General features: G+C 45.0%; 1 protein-coding gene across 1 annotated transcript in view; it reads left to right on the forward strand.

The window, feature by feature from the left end:
* Positions 1-10,370, forward strand: part of LOC109897089 (mitogen-activated protein kinase kinase kinase 11-like) — a 41,950-nt gene extending 31,580 nt beyond the window's left edge. Inside the window, exons 6-10 of the mRNA XM_020491619.2 lie at positions 920-1,036; positions 2,297-2,459; positions 4,582-4,682; positions 4,853-5,488; positions 7,223-10,370. Of these exons, the coding sequence (XP_020347208.1) occupies positions 920-1,036; positions 2,297-2,459; positions 4,582-4,682; positions 4,853-5,488; positions 7,223-7,851 (1,646 nt within the window). The 3' untranslated portion in view covers positions 7,852-10,370. The remainder of the gene's footprint in view (positions 1-919; positions 1,037-2,296; positions 2,460-4,581; positions 4,683-4,852; positions 5,489-7,222) is intronic.
* The last annotated feature ends 8,485 nt before the right edge of the window (positions 10,371-18,855 follow it).

An 18,855-nucleotide genomic window follows, 5' to 3' on the forward strand; every position in this document is an offset into this window, starting at 1 on the left:
AGACCACTCCTATTGTCTACTGATAAGAAACTCACCATAGAAACAAACAATGCTGTACACTCATCATGCCTGACACAGAGGCACTCAGTTTCTCATACAGATGCTCTCTCTCTTTCCAAATGCACACAGACTTACTTTGTGTGTGTGTGCGTGTGTGCGCGTGTGTGTGTGTGGAGGCTGTGGTCAGGCCATTCCCAGCAGCAGGGTAGTGATTTGGTGGTGGGTTGATGAAAGGGACATGGAGCTAACCCAACCACGCCTCTGGGCTTCCTGTCACTCCTGGCTGGTCGCTCTCTAGCTCTATCTCTCTCTCTTCCAACTCTAACTTCTTTCTCCCTTCCAGCTATATCTCGTTCCCAGCTTTCTCTCACTCCCTGTCTCTCTCTCCCAGCTGTTTCTTCATTTTTCTCCCAGCTCTCCCTTTCCTTCTTGCCTCTCTCTTCTTCTCTCCCAGTACTTCCACAACCAATGTATCTTACTACGACAAGCTAGCCAAGGACAGATATCCTTCAGGCCTCTCATGTTTTCGTTTACTTTGGCCTCACATATGACCATATTCTCTCACAAATGACCATATTCTCACATTACCATATTCTCATGGCATGAAAAGGAAATTCAGACACCCATGTCACCACATAAAATATACATTTATTTCTAAGGTAAACAATCTTGTTGAAGACAAGCAAGTTTCTTTGTCTTTGTTTGAACCTGGGTCGAATTCAGTGGGCCACACTGTAGCAAAGCACTTTTTACCTGTAAAATCAATGTGTTCTTATTGGATGAAGCTAAGGTAGTACCTCCCCATTTTACTCTGTTTCAAAACGTTTCCTCCCTACTGAACAGGACCTAACCTCTTTAATTTATGATTTATTTTCTGTCTGTGTAGTCTGGTCTCACATCTGCTGTATGTCTCTTCCAGACTTTATCCATAAGATCACTGTCCAGGCGTCTCCGGGGCTGGAGAAGAGACGCAACTCTCCCGATCTGGGCACCGGCACCTCTCCCTCTTTCGGCCCACGCTTCCGAGCAATCCAACGTGAGTGTGGTCTTCATCCACCACACACTCTCAGTTCATACAGACACACACCCCTCCACCAAACACACATCATCCTTTTTTTCACCTCTACACGCTCACCTCACCATGCCCTTATATTCTCTGCCTCTTTCCCTACAGACTTCCTCTCTCCCTCTTACACATCCTTTCGCAACAATAGATGTTCCAATCCAAATATCCTCTCTTCCTTCCTTTTAACAATGGATCAACAGTGTATTTGCTTTAGCCTTTAGTTCTCTATATCTGCAATGTCCTCTTTCTACCAGCTAGGGGAGTCTTTGCTCCATGTGCTACAATGACAAATCATCTCTGTATTTTTACATGCGTGTGCTGTTACACAATGTCTCTTTTTACTGAATAAGAAATCAGCTAAATTCATTGGTCTGTGTGTTACAGTGCTAAGTAGGAGTGGAGGGGCATTTGATTAACAGCACTGTTCTGGAGTTCAGTGCTAAAGACTAATTCCATTATAGTTTCCCCTTAGTGGGAGAATTCTCCCCATAGATAATGTCCTACACCACACCTACAGGAATTTTCTGTGTCCCAACAGACTGGAAGGGGTTTTCCTAAAATGCCCATAAAATAGGTCTATCCACAATGGTTGAGTTTAACAGCACAATAAAGATAGCAATTTCATTTATATTAAATATTTTATTGGATTAGTGGTTTTCGAAAACATCTGTTTGATTCATTTATGCGTTTTAAAATGTGGGTTGGATTCATGCGTCTGTAATCATTTGTAGGCTTAATGGTACTTTTTAGGGCTCAGTGTGCGGTTGTCATTAAAATGTATTTCCTTATTTAGCAAACATCTGTGCTAGCTGTGTCACGGCAGACAATGACTTACTGAACCCAGGGGCCATATGGTTAGAATTCTGTTAGCATTATGTTAGCGCTTTAGCGTCTTAGCATCTTTGCACTGTATCAGCCCATAGAGATTGCAGCGACGTCGTGAATGACTAACGTGACAGCAGTTTGCATCTCGGAGTCAGAACCCCCTTTAGGACGGGATGCCTGTTGTGTGACAGCGCTGCGAGAGCTGCTGAGTCATGCAGTCAGTGTTTGTTTAACATTAGCGTAGCTGAGTTAGCATCGCTAGCCCTGAGGGGATGAGAAAGTCTTAAGTGTGCAGCACCAGGTGGAATCTCATTTCTATTATTGCCCGCTTTGATTCCCCCATTCTCTGTCACTCCATGCCTCTCCCCTCTATTCCCAAACATCTCTCTCTCTCTCTCTTTCCAGTCAGCCCTAGTGAGAACAGCAGGGCATTTGGTCTGAGCTCCATGTGGCCCCTAGAGGCCCCTCCACACAACAAGCAGGCCAACGGGGACCGGCTGGGGCCCCACTGGAGGCCCCAGAGCCCTAAGAGCCCCAAAGTCCTGCGCCTCAGCCCACAGGAGAGCAGGTAGTAACCCCCTCCCTTACACTGACAACAAGCACATGGCTGAGCTCTGTAATCACCACTTCATTAAGTCAGGATTCCTATTTGACTCTGCCATGCCTCCTTGCCCATCCAATATTTCCTCATCTCCCACCCCTTCTAATGCAACTATCCCTGATGCTCCTCCCTCTTTTTCCCAAGCCCCGCTACAAAGTTTCTCCTTACAGGAAGTCACTGAGTCCGAGGTGCTAAAGGATCACCTGAAACTTGACCCCCAATAAAACCATCTGGGTCAGATGGTTTAGACCCTTTCTTCTTTAAGGTTGCTGTCCCTATCATCGCCAAGCCTATCTCCAACCTTTTTAACCTGTCTCTCCTTTCTGGGGAGGTTCCCATTGCTTGGAAGGCAGCCACGGTTCATACTTTATTTAAAGGGGGAGATCAAGCTGATCCTAACTGTTCAAGGCCTATTTCTATTTCCTGTTTATCAAAAATGTTGGAAAAATTTGTTAATAATCAACTGACTGGCTTTCTTGATGTCTATAGTATCCTCTCTGGTATGCAATCTGGTTTCCATTCAGATTATGGTTGTGTCATCTCAACCTTAAAAAGGTCCTCAATGATGTCACCATTGCCTGTGACTCTAAGCAATGTTGTGCTGCTATTTTTATTGACTTTGCCAAAGCTTTTTATACGGTAGACATTCTATTCTTGTGGGCCGGCTAAGGAGTATTGGTGTCTTTGGCCTGGTTTGCTAACTACCCCAGAGTGTAGTGTATAAAGTCAGAAAATCTTCAGCCACTGCCTATCACCAATGGAATACCACAAAGCTCAATCCTAGGCCCCATGCTCTTCTTAATTTACATCAACATAGCTCAGGCAGTAGGAAACTCTCATCCATTTATATTCAGATGATAGTCTTATACTCAGCTGGTCCCTTCACGGATTTTGTGTTAAATGCTCTCCGACAAGCTTTCCTAGTGTCCAACAAGCTCTCTCCACCTGTAACCTTGTTCTAAACACCTCCAAAACAAAGGTAATGTGGTTTGGTAAGAAGAATGCCCCTCTCCTCACAGGTGTGATTACTACCTATGAGGGTTTAGAGCTTGAAGTAGTCACCTCATATAAGTACTTGGGAGTATGGCTAGACGGTGCACTGTCCTTCTCTCAGCACATATCAAAGCTGCAGGCTTAAGTTAAATCTAGACTTGGTTTCCTCTATAGTAACCTCTCCTCTTTCACCCCAGCTGCAAAACTAACCATGATTTCAGATTACCCATGCTAGATTACGGAGACGTAATTTATAGATCGGCAGGTAAGGGTGCTCTCAAGCGGCTAGATTGTCTTTACCATTCGGTTATCAGATTTGCCACCAATGCTCCTTATAGGACACATCACTGTACTCTATACTCCTCTGTAAACTGATCATCTCTGTATACCCGTCGCAAGACCCACTGGTTGATGCTTATTTATAAAAGTCTTAGACCTCACTCCCCCCTATCTGAGAGATCTACTGCAGCCTTCATCCTCCACATACAACACATGTTCTGCCAGTCACATTCTCTTAAAGGTTCCCAAAGCACACACATCCCTGGGTTGCTCCTCTTTTTAGTTCGCTGCAGCTAGCGACTGGAAAGAGCGGCAACAAACACTCAAATTGGACAGTTTGATCTCAATTTCTTCATTCAAAGACTCCATCATGGACACCTTACTGACAGTTGTGGCTGCGTTGCGTGATTTATGGCTGTCTCGATATTCTTGCTCTTTGTGCTGTTGTCTGTGCCCAATAATGTTTGTACCATGTTTTGTGCTGCTACCATCTTGTGTTGCTACCATGTTGTTGTCATGTTGTGTCGATACCATGCTGTGTTATGTGTTGCTGCCTTGCTATGTTGTTGTCTTAGGTCTCTCTTGTGTTGTCTCTTTATAATTTAATAAAATTGTTTTATCCCTGTCCCCGCAGGAGGCCTTTTGTAAATGTAAATAAGAATTTGTACTTAAGTGACTTGCCTAGTTAAAGAAAGGTTAAATAAATCAAATCAAATCCACCCCTCCATACACACAGGGCCAGATATGAATCCGATGTGGAGCACTGTATTGGCTGAATCAGAAATATTGTGTTTTAAAGCAATTATGCATGTTCCAGTCTTTCAATGAGAGCCAAGCTTCTGGACATGGACAGCAATGAGAACGGAGAATCCAAGGATGACTTTGAGGAGTACAGACCCTCCACCCCTGTCCAAAACGGTATGCTCTTCACCACTACCAGAGTTACTTTACCATATTCACACAAAATCCACCTCTATCCTAACTAATTGGGTCATAGCTGATTTATAAATTGTGCTAAATTAGTATTCTGTATGCATGAGCTGACCAACCAACCTACCCCTCTCTCTCTCTCTCCCTCTCCTCCCCAGGCTCCTCGGTGAAAGAGCCCCCAAGGCCTACTCTACCTCAGGGGGACTCTGGCATCGAGGAGGGGGTCTCCCCGGCCGGCTCCCCCAGGCCTGAGCACCGCTCCCTGGGAGGCTTGCTGAGGAGCACCCACCGGGCCCTCCTGGGCGGCGGCTCCCTCCTGGCCTCTGTGGCCCTGGGACGACACCTGGACGTGCCTCACATCCCTCCCAGGGTTCCCCCCCGGACTAATCCCCCGCCCCTGGACCACCACCACCTTCTGCAGGAGGTCCCCATCACGGCCCTCAAAATCCCCTCCTCGGACCCCCCGGTGGTGGATGACCTTATCTCCTTCTCCAACTTGGAGCACCTCCCCCGGCCCCTCTTTGACTTCCCCTGCGCCCTGCACGCCCCCGGGGTGAATCCCCTGCCCCTCACTCCACCTCCGCCTCACCGCCGGGAGAGGGCCTGCCACAGGCACGCCCAGACCCCTCAGAGCCCCCGGAGCCCCCATTACCAGGTCCAGAGGCAGGCTAGCCCAGCAGACTGGGCCCCGTCCCACCACCACACCAATGGGGAGGCAGGCTGTGACGCCTGGGGCCAGGGGTCAGACAGGAGGAGGAGGTCCAGCCAAGGCCTGCTTTCTGCCTCTCAACTAGGTGAGTGTATATGCACAGATACAGACACATGCACGCAACACACACACACACCCCACTTCCCCCTTCAGACTCCAGACAGGGGATTTTTATTATTTCATCATTACGAAGCAAAAACACACATCTCCCCCATATGTGTTGCGTGTGGCTTACTTAATAGCAGCTCTGACAGTTATAATGATGGTGGAGCAGAAGCTAAAGAGTAAAGGTAATAGATTCTCACAGTCAGTTAAGGGCTGTTTTAAAGAGTTACCCTCCGGTGCCATTTTATATGTTAACTTCATATCAAGTCTTGTCTGTCAGACAACAGTGTTCTCTCTAAGGATGCCATCGCGGAACAGCCTCGAGCCCTTCATCAAGCCTGCCTCTGCTTGTAATGCTGCTAATAACTTGCATTTTCTAGTCAAGCAACTCATCACAAGGAGCACTTAGAGTCAAAAGCTAATAAAACAAATAACCACGCAATTACCGTACACCGTAATATGTTACGTTTTATTAGATGTAATGACATGAAAATAACAAGTTCTTATCATGTTTTTGCCAGCAACTTGTTTGGACAGAAATGGAATTACTAGAAGGAAGAAGAAGAAAAATCTCAGAACACTGCTCAGCAATTTGACTATACTTTCATGGGTACACTCAGTATGTCTGTGTAATTGTATTTCTATGTTTCTCTAGGATGCGTCCCAAATGACACCCTAGTTCCTATACACTGAGTATACCCCCCGCCCCCCCAAATGGCACCCTAGTTCCTATACACTGAGTATACCCCCCCCCCCCCCCCAAATGGCACCCTAGTTCCTATACACTGAGTATACCTCCCCCCCCAAATGGCACCCTAGTTCCTATACACTGAGTATACCCCCCCCCCCCAAATGGCACCCTAGTTCCTATACACTGAGTATACCCCCCCCCCCCCCAAATGGCACCCTAGTTCCTATACACTGAGTATACCCCCCCCCCCCCAAATGGCACCCTAGTTCCTATACACTGAGTATACCCCCCCCCCCCCCCCCCCCAAATGGCACCCTAGTTCCTATACATGGAGTATACACCCCCCCCCCCCCCCCCAAATGGCACCCTAGTACCTATACACTGAGTATACCCCCCCCCCCCCCAAATGGCACCCTAGTTCCTATACACTGAGTATACCCCCCCCCCCCCCCCCCCCCCCCAAATGGCACCCTAGTTCCTATACACTGAGTATACCCCCCCCCCCCAAATGGCACCCTAGTTCCTATACACTGAGTATACCCCCCCCCCCCAAATGGCACCCTAGTTCCTATACACTGAGTATACCCCCCCCCCCCCCCCCAGTTATTACTATTATTACTGCCTCTAGAGAGCTGTCTCGGGTCATCTGACACACACCTTTTCAACCCTATTGTCTACATGGAAGTTGATCTCGCTTCAGTGCTTATTCAATGCCCCAGTAGGGTCTAATTTCCATCATTGAAAGTGAGGTTTTTGTCAGTCTGTAATACAAGACTAAGAAGAAAATGTCTGCACACTTAGTCAATTGCCATTTATGTGATTTATGTGATATGTGGTTTATATTAGCTAAGCTGTCAGTGAAATGGTTATTATTTACCTTCCTGTATCTTAGCAACCTGTTTGGGGCGTGTGGTAGATTTTGATGCTTCAGTCTTCCGAGACCTGTTTTAATTAATTGTTACGTAACATATTTATTATCATCTCTGTGTTCCACTCATCTAATCTGCTCTCTCTCTCTCTCAGGCCTGGACCTCCCCATGTGCCAGGACAGTCTGGAGTCAGAAGACAATCCCTTGTCGGTCCCCTTCTCCCTTTTCCCTGACCCTCGCCTCTGGAGCCCCAAAACACGTCGCCTGGAGGTCAACGTCATCCCCCGCCCGCGCCCCTCCCCCATCCGACCCCGCATCGACCCCTGGAGCTTCGTCTCTGCTGGGGGCGGTGGCGGAGTGTTCGGTGGTGCCCGCAGCCCTCGACGGTCAGATAGCCACCCATTGGGGTACCAGCCCTCGCCCACCAACCCCTTCACGAACTGTGACCCCTTCCCCTCCCCGGACTGCGACCCATTCTCCCTGAGAGCCGACCCATTGTCAGGCATTACGACCGACACGCCCTCGCCCTTTGACCCCTTCTCGCCACCGTTCCCCACCTCCCGCTCGGCGCCCTGCTCCACCAACGGGTCCCCAACCCTGCCCACGTTCCGGGTGGCGCCACTGAACCCGGCTGACTCGCCGCTTATCGACCTGGGCTGGGCGGCGGTGTGTGGAGTCGGGGTCAAGCCCCTGGAGGTCACCAAAGAGAAGACGCGACCTGGGAGGACTCTGGGACTCAAGCCCTTCAAGTCCCCCACGCAACCCAGAGACGATCGCTTCTAAACTTAACCTCCAACCCTGACCTTGCCTTTCTCATAGCACAGAGTTTATAGAAGTGTTTTTTTTTAAGGAATGCGGCCCCCAGCCCCCTAAATGGACAGGTACAGGTTGTGTATATCCTGTGTTAGGAATGAGGAGGATTTGGAGTCCTATTCAAAACAAAAATGCACATGACACTCATGCATGTCCCCCTTTAGGGGAATTGTGGGAAATGGGGTGTCCAAACAGTGGAGTGGTTTCGTGTTGCCTTAGAAACCAACAAGGAAGCTAAGCCTGCCCGCCATCTAGCTCCGTGACAATGGTTTGTGGGAGTGGATTTCTGTGCACAACAAACCAACGTCTGATGCCCATTTCATTCCAGAGGATTTCTCTCTCACATCTATTTTGAAGAGTCCGATCGGTGAGCTTCTCCAGACTCAATCAGACGTCCCTCTATCGCTTCCACTCGTGTCTCTCACTACTTTTTGAAGTGTGTGGATAATACGAAGCTGGAAACAGCAGCTTGCTTTATCTGTGGCTCTGAAAGCATTCAGGGCCTTGGACATTTAGAGTGCAATTTGCTTTATAAAGCATTTGAAAAGGTTTCTGGTCTTGAGTGGTGAACCTACTTCAGAGCCTATTTTCTATGATTTGGCTTAAAGGTGCAAAGGACTAGGAGCTAAGTGAAGCTAGGTGCAAGATATGACGATGATTCTGGTCTTACCCTCGACAAACAAACAAACAAATTCTCAAGCGTGTTTGTCTCTCTGCAATAAATAACATGTGATGGGTCTATGTGAGAGAGTACTCCAAGTATGGCTACAGAGGTGCCATATCATCCAATCGATAATTCCTTAGAGATCCCCTGGATATTAAAGCCAAACAAACCCAGGACCCAGGCATTCAAAACAGGAAAAAGATAACATTCTGACCACATTCCCAAAATGCGACTGATTTATTTTGGCAGGTCAGCAGGCGACAAAGCCTGGTGAGACTAGAGGCGCCTCAAAGCACATTCCGTTCATGTGGCAAAGAATGTGACTGCTTCAGCCCACAGCGTTATACATGTTTGCCCTTACAGTATGGCAGAGTGGTAGGGCGCATAACTATAGCCCCTCCCCCATTTGTCCAGTATTATCTACCAGGATTGGTTCTGTCCAGTCCAACAAGGGAATACTGTTAAATCTTGATTGGATGAAATCCTGGAAGTAGCAACTTAAGGAGGATCACTGACTATTACACTCATTTCTTAGTGACTAATTGGCACGTTAGAAGGGAAGCTACAGTATAATAGCCTGCAAACAAATTGATATCGTCTCACAAGAAAACGTGCCATTAGAATCCAATGGCTGTTTCGTTCTAGGGGAAGAGAGTTTACCCAAGTGGCAAGCTTTGTAATTAGTCTTAATGACTGTGCTGACGAACTGAGTGATAATATTAATTAGGATTGTGATAAGGACAGGGTTAATTTATTAACATGGAGATATTTGCCTAATTGATACATTTCCCCCAACATAAAGTTTAGACTAAATGAGTCGGGTTCTTAAAAGGGATTTAAGCAGTGCTGTTCGATATCGCATCCACGATGTCCCCTTTTAATGCGATTCCAGATGATACAGAAGCCTGCCCCCTTTAGAGCAATGCCTCATTATAAGGGTTTGGAGTTTTTCCTGACCAATGGACATGACCAGGGGATCAGAGTTCTTCGTTCCTGATCAGGTCGCGTTACAAAGGGCCCAGAGTACTTTGTTCCTGGTCAGGTCGCGGGACCAGGGGCACAGAGTACTTCGTTCCTGGTCAGGTCGCGTGACAAAGGGCCCAGAGTACTTCGTTCCTGGTCAGGTCGCGTGACAAAGGGCCCAGAGTACTTCGTTCCTGGTCAGGTCGCGGGACCAGGGGCACAGAGTACTTTGTTCCTGGTCAGGTCGCGGGACCAGGGGCACAGAGTACTTCGTTCCTGGTCAGGTCGTGTGACAAAGGGCCCAGAGTACTTCGTTCCTGGTCAGGTCGCGTGACAAAGGGCCCAGAGTTCTTCGTTCCTGGTCAGGTCGCGTGACAAAGGGCCCAGAGTTCTTCGTTCCTGGTCAGGTCGCGGGACCAGGGGCACAGAGTTCTTCGTTCCTGGTCAGGTCAGATGGTCAGCAGAGACTCCTAGCCTTACCCACCACTTATATCCCCCTTCTCAGGTCAGGCAAACTGCTCCTCTCTTGATCCAAAGAGATTGGGTCTGTTTTCGCTTCACGCCATTGACTACTGACTGGACTGCATCTCAACCTATAAGGTGCCTCCCCTCTCTACCTCTCCCCCTATGTGATGTGCACATAACTACTTAGAGACATATCATCTTTGATCTTTGTCATTGTTCTTATTGAGATTTGTTTGAGAGGCAGGTGTGGCCTGAGACTACAGTATATGTCAACCCCAAATCGGTCTGTCATCATTTCATATCCGATATAGAACAGAAAGTGAGCATTCATTCCAGGCGAAGATACATGTACTATGGAATTTCAATTGTGATTATTGGAAATAAACAGCTAGCGGCGTCAATGTCTGAGTCGATAAGGGCAGTCCAGTGCAACTATGAGTAGGAGTGGTCTAGTCATCACCAAAGGACAAGGAAATGGCCAAGGATGTTTAGGATTCTAAAAGTAAATTGCAAAAAGAAATTTTATTCCCATTCATAGTATTACAAATTGGTATTTCAAAAGGGTCCTTTCTAGGTTTAGTTTGTAGATTTGTAAACCATCCATGCAGTGCCCTGTGACACTGAATGCTCAAATACACCCTTATTGTACTGACTTGTGTTCCAACCCAACACCCCACGGTGTGTGTGAATGCCTGCCAAAAAACTAGTGTACATACAGTGCCTTGCGAAAGTATTCGGCCCCCTTGAACTTTGCGACCTTTTGCCACATTTCAGGCTTCAAACATAAAGATATAAAACTGTATTTTTTTGTGAAGAATCAACAACAAGTGGGACACAATCATGAATTGGAACAACATTTATTGGATATTTCAAACTTTTTTAACAAATCAAAAACTGAAAAATTGGGCGTGCAAAATTATTCTGCCCCTTTCCTTTCAGTGCATCAAACTCTCTCCAGAAGTTCAGTGAGGATCTCTGAATGATCCAATGTTGACCTAAATGACTAATGATGATAAATACAATCCACCTGTGTGTAATCAAGTCTCTGTATAAATGCACCTGCACTGTGATAGTCTCAGAGGTCCGTTAAAAGCGCAGAGAGCATCATGAAGAACAAGGAACACACCAGGCAGGTCCGAGATACTGTTGTGAAGAAGTTTAAAGCCGGATTTGGATACAAAAAGATTTCCCAAGCTTTAAACATCCCAAGGAGCACTGTGCAAGCGATAATATTGAAATGGAAGGAGTATCAGACCAATGCAAAACGTTATGTTTGGCGTAAAAGCAACACAGCGCATCACCCTGAACACACCATCCCCACTGTCAAACATGGTGGTGGCAGCATCATGGTTTGGGCCTGCTTTTCTTCAGCATGGACAGGGAAGATGGTTAAAATTGATGGGAAGATGGATGGAGCCAAATACAGGACCATTCTGGAAGAAAACCTGATGGAGTCTGCAAAAGACCTGAGACTGGGACGGAGATTTGTCTTCCAACAAGACAATGATCCAAAACATAAAGTAAAATCTACAATGGAATGGTTCAAAAATAAACATATCCAGGTGTTAGAATGGCCAAGTCAAAGTCCAGACCTGAATCCAATCGAGAATCTGTGGAAAGAACTGAAAACTGCTGTTCACAAATGCTCTCCATCCAACCTCACTGAGCTCGAGCTGTTTTGCAAGGAGGAATGGGAAGAAATTTCAGTCTCTCGATGTGCAAAACTGATAGACATACCCCAAGCGACTTACAGCTGTAATCGCAGCAAAAGGTGGCGCTACAAAGTATTAACTTAAGGGGGCTGAATAATTTTGCACGCCCAATTTTTCAGTTTTTGATTTGTTAAAAAAGTTAGAAATATCCAATAAATGTTAATCCACTTCATGATTGTGTCCCACTTGTTGTTGATTCTTCACAAAAAAATACAGTTTTATATCTTTATGTTTGAAGCCTGAAATGTGGCAAAAGGTCGCAAAGTTCAAGGGGGCCGAATAGTTTCGCAAGGCACTGTATATGGAATAGGGTGCCATTGACTATAGAGCAGCTCCGCCGCTCTGCGCCCCTGGCTTTTCCCTCTCCCATCACAGAGTCATCTAAAGCTGTGGCAGGTGTGTTATTGCCTACTATACTAGTCCATACAAGACCCCTGCACTTTAGCCTCAACATACAAGTCAACAGACAACCCCTGTAATTCCCATAGGGATGAAACTGAGACTGATGGTCGAAATTGTCGCAATAGCATCGGTATTGCTGCCTGTCCGTCTGTCTCGTCATGTGTCCGTCTGTCTCGGTCCAAGCCCTCGTGTCCGTCTGTCTCGTCATGTGTCAGTCTGTCTCGGTCCAAGCACTCATGTCCGTCTGTCTCGTCATGTGTCAGTCTGTCTCGGTCCAAGCCCTCATGTCCGTCTGTCTCGTCATGTGTCCGTCTGTCTCGGTCCAAGCCCTCATGTCCGTCTGTCTCGGTCCAAGCCCTCGTGTCCGTCTGTCTTGGTCCAAGCCCTCGTGTCCGTCTGTCTCGTCATGTGTCAGTCTGTCTCGGTCCAAGCCCTCGTGTCCGTCTCAGTTCTTCAAGGTCTTATCTGTGATATCCTTTAGACCACACGCTGCCAGTCGGATGTGTCCAACCCTTTAGAAGCTGTAGTGTAGTGCACAGATAACCCCAAAGAGAGTTTACTCAACTTATGCCTCTCTACATTTTTGTGAAGTTGTATGTTTGCTTTACTAAGGGCACAGTCACTATCCACCTATGTGATGATCTTGTGTAGATGATCAGTTTGACTATGTTTGATTGTTTTAGGTCAAGAGTCAGAGTGATCAGTTTGAGGAGTCTGTTTTGATCTTGGCAAGCCATCAGACAATCAGATACAGTGGAATCTCCCCTTCATGTTGGGTGTCATACTACACTGGCAATGGGCGGCAGGGTAGCCTAGTGGTTAGAGCTTTGGACTAGTAACCGGAAGGTTGTGAGTTCAAACCCCCGAGCTGACAAGGTACAAATCTGTCGTTCTGCCCCTGAACAGGCAGTTAACCCACTGTTCCCAGGCCGTCATTGAAAATAAGAATGTGTTCTTAACTGACTTGCCTGGTTAAATAAAGGTTAAATAAAGGTAAAATAAAATAAATAAAAATGAGATTGAACATTTACAATTTTCTTGAAATAACTAGCTGTATTTGTATTTATTATGGACCCCCATTAGCTGCTGCCTTAGATGGACTCTTCCCAGGGTCCAGCCAAGGCAGTTAAAACGATACAATACATTCACAACACATTAAGTGTGTGCCCCCAGGCACCTTCTCCACTGCCATTTATCTACAATACAAAATCCATGTGTGTGTGCCTGTGTTTGTCTCTTCACAGTCCCTGCTGTGTCATATGGTGCAAAGGTCATTAGACGATAAACTTTGGGATGACCTTTCGGTTGTACACGATTCAAATTCACTCATGATGTCTGGATAGAATCAAAAGTCTACATTATCTCCCTGGCCTTAACCCAATTGAAAGAAAAAACCCTCCGCCCTTGTTTCTCTCTTTTGATTATCTCCATGGTCTTCTAACCTGGTCATGATGATGACAGGTTTTTGGACAGGAAACTAGATTCCTTGAGCGCTCCTAGACCGCTGTCGGGTCGCGCCGCTGGTCCCTTGATTGATGCGGATGACAGGCGGCGCTCCAATAAGAATCTCCTGACGAGTTGTTTGTGACGCGCCGGCCCTTTCAGGCATTGCCTCATCCGTCATGGCGAATCGGCGGCGCCCCCCCCCCCATCCGTGCTGACAGGCCTGAATGAAACAGAACTTTGCAGGAGAGGAGAGGAAAGTAAAGCCAATAGACCATGTTAGGTCTCTAGGACAAATACTGGCTTCATTCATGCATACTTTGTCCATTTGTGTCAAGCCTTGAGGTGTATCAGTTAGTAACATAACCAAATTATTGAAGCTCTTTTATTTTCACTTAACAAATCGCAACGGGTCTATTACGGTAATTGCTTCCTGCCTCAGCCAAGGCATGCTCGCCCTCTCCTTCATCGTTAGTGGAGATTTAGGGCCGGACGCGGCTCATTTACCCAGCATCCTCGCTACTTACCTGGACTGAATGAATTAGACGTTCATTCAAATAAACCCGATTTATGGACTCCATTTCCACCCTCTCGTACCCAGCTATTATTACCAGAGGGGGATTATGTCTCTTTGTGAACACCTGTCATGTACTTTTGTTCTGCATGATGTTGTCAAACAAAATGATTAAAGATTACCTTTACCAACTGTGGGGGAAAATAGTCTCTAGGGAGCCAACAATGTGTGAGGCTAAGCCAATACCAGGTGTCGTCTAGTTCTGAAGCCAGCTCTTAAGCCTATTTCTCATCCGTTTTCGTCTGAATGCTCTTCAAGGTCACAATCGGTTGTCCTCTCGTTCAAATGATAACAGTTAAGATGCCTAAGTCAAATAAATGAGGCAGATTTGTTTCCAAGACAACCACACTAGACAACCACACTTGGGCTCCCGAGTGGCTCAGCGGTCTAAGGCACTGCATCTCAGTGCAAGAGGCGTCACTACAGTCCCTGGATCGAATCCAGGCTGCATCACATCCGGCCCATAAGGCAGGGCACACGTTGGCCCAACGTCATCCGGGTTTGGCCAGGGTAGGCTGTCATTGTAAATAAGAATTTGTTCTTAACTGGCTTGCCTAGATAAATAAAGATTTAAATATATATATATATATATATATCACACACACACACACACACACACACACACACACACACACACACACACACACACACAGGGATGATTCAAAATATAGTACACTTTAGAGGGAGCGATTGGCTGTAGACTAAACAATTACACGTGCATGTTCTTTTGACACATCTCTGTTAATTGCTCATACAGGTAACTGCTTTCTTTCTTACACTCGGTCAATAGTCAAACAGGACAATAATAAGTGCAGTTTGTCTACGGAGGAGACGCATCTAGACCTTGGAACTAAATAACCACAGTTTGGCCCATGCTTCGTTCTCCCACATTTTATGAACTGAACTGAATTCTGGGTAGCTGCTTTATTATTTTTATTCAACCTTTATTTAACTAGGCAAGTCCTTACACAAAAGCATATGGAACATGTCAATTGAATAAACCAAATTAGAATATCTCTGATGGAGCAGTCAGAGAGGGTTACCCTGTCAACCTGAATTAGACTGATTCCGATAAATGAAGTATCTGATTTCTCTCTCTTGTCCTTTCAGTTTATTTGAGTAAACAGTTCAGATGTAAGATATGTGGGGGGTATTTGTTGGTATAGGTCATCTCACTAAAGTCCTGCTTAAATGGACTAATTTAATCAAAATCGTCAAACAATAAGTAACCTATAAAAGATGGTTTGGATGGTGCAATTCCCTGGGATATGTTCGGACTCAGATAATCACAGTACTGTACACAGTGCATTTGGAAAGTATTCCGACATTTTGTTATGTTACAACCTTATTCTAAAATGTATTAAATTGCCCCCCCCCCCCCTGCAATCTACACACACTATCCCATATTGACAAAGCAAAAACAGTTTTTTAGAAATGTTTGCTCCTTTATTACAAATAAAAAAACAAATACCTTATTTACATAAGAATTCAGACCCTTTGCTATGAGACTGAGGAACTCTGGAGCTCTGTCAGAGTGACCATCGTGTTCTTGGTCACATCCCTGACCAAGACCCTTCTCCCCCGATTGCTCAGTTTGGCCAGGTGGCCAGCTCTAGGAAGAGTCTTGGTGGTTCCAAACTTCCATTTAAGAATGATGGAGGCCACTGTGTTCTTTTCGGGATCTTCAATGCTGCAGGAATGTTTTGTACCCTTCCCCAGATCTGTGCCTCGACACAATCCTGTCTCGGAGCTCTACAGACAATTCCTTTCACCTCATGTTTTTTTTTTGCTCTCACATGTACTGTCAACTGTGGGACCTTATATAGACAGGCGTGTGCCTTTCCAAATCATGTCCAATCAATTGAATTTACTACACGTGGACTCTAAGTTGTAGGAACATCTCAAGGATGATAATTGGAAACAGGATGCATCTGAGAATATCGAGTCTCACAGCAAAGGGTCTGAATAGTTATGTAAATAGTTTTATATACTTTTTTTTTCAACAATTTGGAAAACCTGTTTTCGCTCTGTCATTATGGGGTATTGTGTGTAGATTGAGGGGGGAAAATGTATTTAATCAATTTTAGAATAAGGCTGTAACGTAACAAAATGTGAAAAAAGGGAAGGGGTCTGAATACTTTCCAAATACACTGTAGTATTCCTTACCATGACCAGCTCCCATCAGCTTGCTATGGAGTTTTATATAGGGTGACAAGTGATAGGATATCCTATTTTTATAATGGCCCTTTTTCTTTTTGAAACACTGGACTTAAAACATTTTGAAGAGGGCCAGAGACTGTCTACATTAGGATGCTTGATTGCTTCATATTTTTGGACGACATAGTTTTTAATTGTATTTCACATTAGGTTTTCACTGGAGTATTTAAGATGGAACAGTATGGGTGCTTCAGTGGGGGAAAACTCTGACGTTCCTGCTTCCAAATTGAACCAAATGGTTCTGTAAAATCTCTCTAGGCATAAATATTTTTCGAGAGATGTCCTTCTGACATTGAACAAGATCCCAACCGGAGATCCATTCCAGGCACCCATACTGATAGACTATCAACCTAGTAGAGATGAGGTCTTCAGTTTGACTGAAAGATGTCTTGACAACAGTGGACATTTTGTGACCTCCTCCCTGTCTTTGTAGAATATATATTTGCTTTCTTCTAAACATAGGCTATGTGATGAGTATTATGTTGCATTTCCTCAAAGCAGTACATTTTCCCAGATTTGGGACTCTATTCAGTCTGTATCGCTGAAGCGTTACAGATTTTGCGAATAGAAATTTAAAGGTAGTTTCTGAGTGAGCCGAAATATGCAGCATTTACCTAGAATGCTGTCTCCGCCAACGTGGGAACATTGCCTTTAAATTTCAGCTTGGCAATAGGAATTGAATAGAGCCCTTGGTTTCTGCTCGTATGAGTTTGTCGTTGGGCTTTGAGAGGATGTCGTCATTTGTTGAGTTGTTTGTGAAATCCGCACTGGGCTGGGCCTAATCAAAAACTATTTTATTGTTGTGCATCAGAGGCGTGTTTGTGTGTGAGAATGTATGTTCTTGTTTTTTTGTTCTTGATTATTTTAATGGGGTTTAACCTGTGGAAAAACATAAACACTCAAAAAGAAAACGAGACCAAATAAAATGTAACACAACCCTGAGATGTGTGGTTTTGTTATTTACCTTTGGGGTTTTTCAAATGAAAAGCTAGCAATAATTAATCCATATATTAATCCAAGTCCATTCATTTTTATATATATATATATATTCATTTATTTTCCTAGGAAGTGTAGCTACACTTCCTCTCTACACCTCATGTAAAAAATAAAAGTCCCCTAAAAGCCTTGTGTGCATGGATTGCTGCCCACACATGCAGGACTTTTATTTTGTGGTGAGCAGAGAAGAAGTGACCTGTCACCTGTAAGGAAGGTTACCTAAAGCAGATCCCTGTTTGGAAAGTCTGTTTCATAATACTTTGCTGTGGATGTTTTGTTACCAGCTGCGTATTTATTTATTTAAAAAAAAAATTGACCAGGCAAGTCAGTTAAGAACAAATTCTTATTTTCAATGACTGCCTAGGAACAGTGGGTTAACTGCCTGTTCAGGGGCAGAACGACAGATTTGTACCTTGTCAGCTCGGGGGTTTGAACTCGCAACCTTTAGGTTACTAGTCCAACACTCTAACCACTAGGCTACCCTGCCGTATGGACTAACCACACAGACAACCGGCTAGGGAAATTGAAATAGAATTTTATTCAACATTTTGGCTTGCAGGGAACTTTTTAAAAATAGTCTAACTGTGAATAGCTATAGAAGATCTCTTGAAGTAAAGCTACACAATATATTTAGTTAATGCCACAACAAATATCTATAGAATATCAAGCTGCACAATTAATTTAAATGGGAAATAGGTTATTTGTAGGCTATATGCTTCCTCCGCGGTGCAGTGTGTTAGACATGTGAAAGGATCAGCAGTCTTCTGCTGGCCTTTCTGTGTGACCGTACACATTTATATGGTGTGGCGGTTGTGAAGTCCAATGCTTTTCAGATACATGGGGCGAGGAGCAGTGTGTGTGTGTGTGTTCACTGTGCTCAGTTCACTGACCCATATGTTACACACACACACATCAGAGTGAGGGTGGGTTTTTTGTTCTTCATGGTCAGTGCTTTGTCTCACATCGCCTCGCTTACGTTGTGACTAACCTAGTGCCATTTTGACAGACCAGGTAGAAATACATGTTCCCATGAAACAAAAGAGAACCCCAGACACTCTGGATAGACACAGTCACCTCCATAATGATTGGCACCCTTGATAAAGATGAGCAAAAAATACCGTATATAATAAATAATACAAATACTGATCTGTATTGTACAATCATAAAAATGGGACAATTATACTGTGTTGTACTAATACTTTGCTCAGAGAAAAATATTTTGTCTAACAAAAGTGTTTTAACAAAAAATAGTGTTTTCGCAAATTTTTTTTTGTTGACATCACTGTTTTCAATACTTCTGCGAGGATAACAGCACTTCAACTTTCTCTATAATGTTTTATGAGATTGGATAGCACATTGGGAGGGATTTTAGACCATTCCTCCACACAGACTCTTTCTAGATCCTTCATATCCTTCGGTCTGCACTTATGGACTGCCCTCTTCAAACCACCGATTTTCACTGGGATTCAAGTCTGGAGACTGAGATGGCCATTGCAACATTTCTTTGTGTATTTAGATTTTTTTTGTGCTTGGAGTTA

Source organism: Oncorhynchus kisutch, linkage group LG9, assembly GCF_002021735.2.
Source record: "Oncorhynchus kisutch isolate 150728-3 linkage group LG9, Okis_V2, whole genome shotgun sequence".
NCBI classification, from domain to species: Eukaryota; Metazoa; Chordata; class Actinopteri; order Salmoniformes; family Salmonidae; genus Oncorhynchus; species Oncorhynchus kisutch.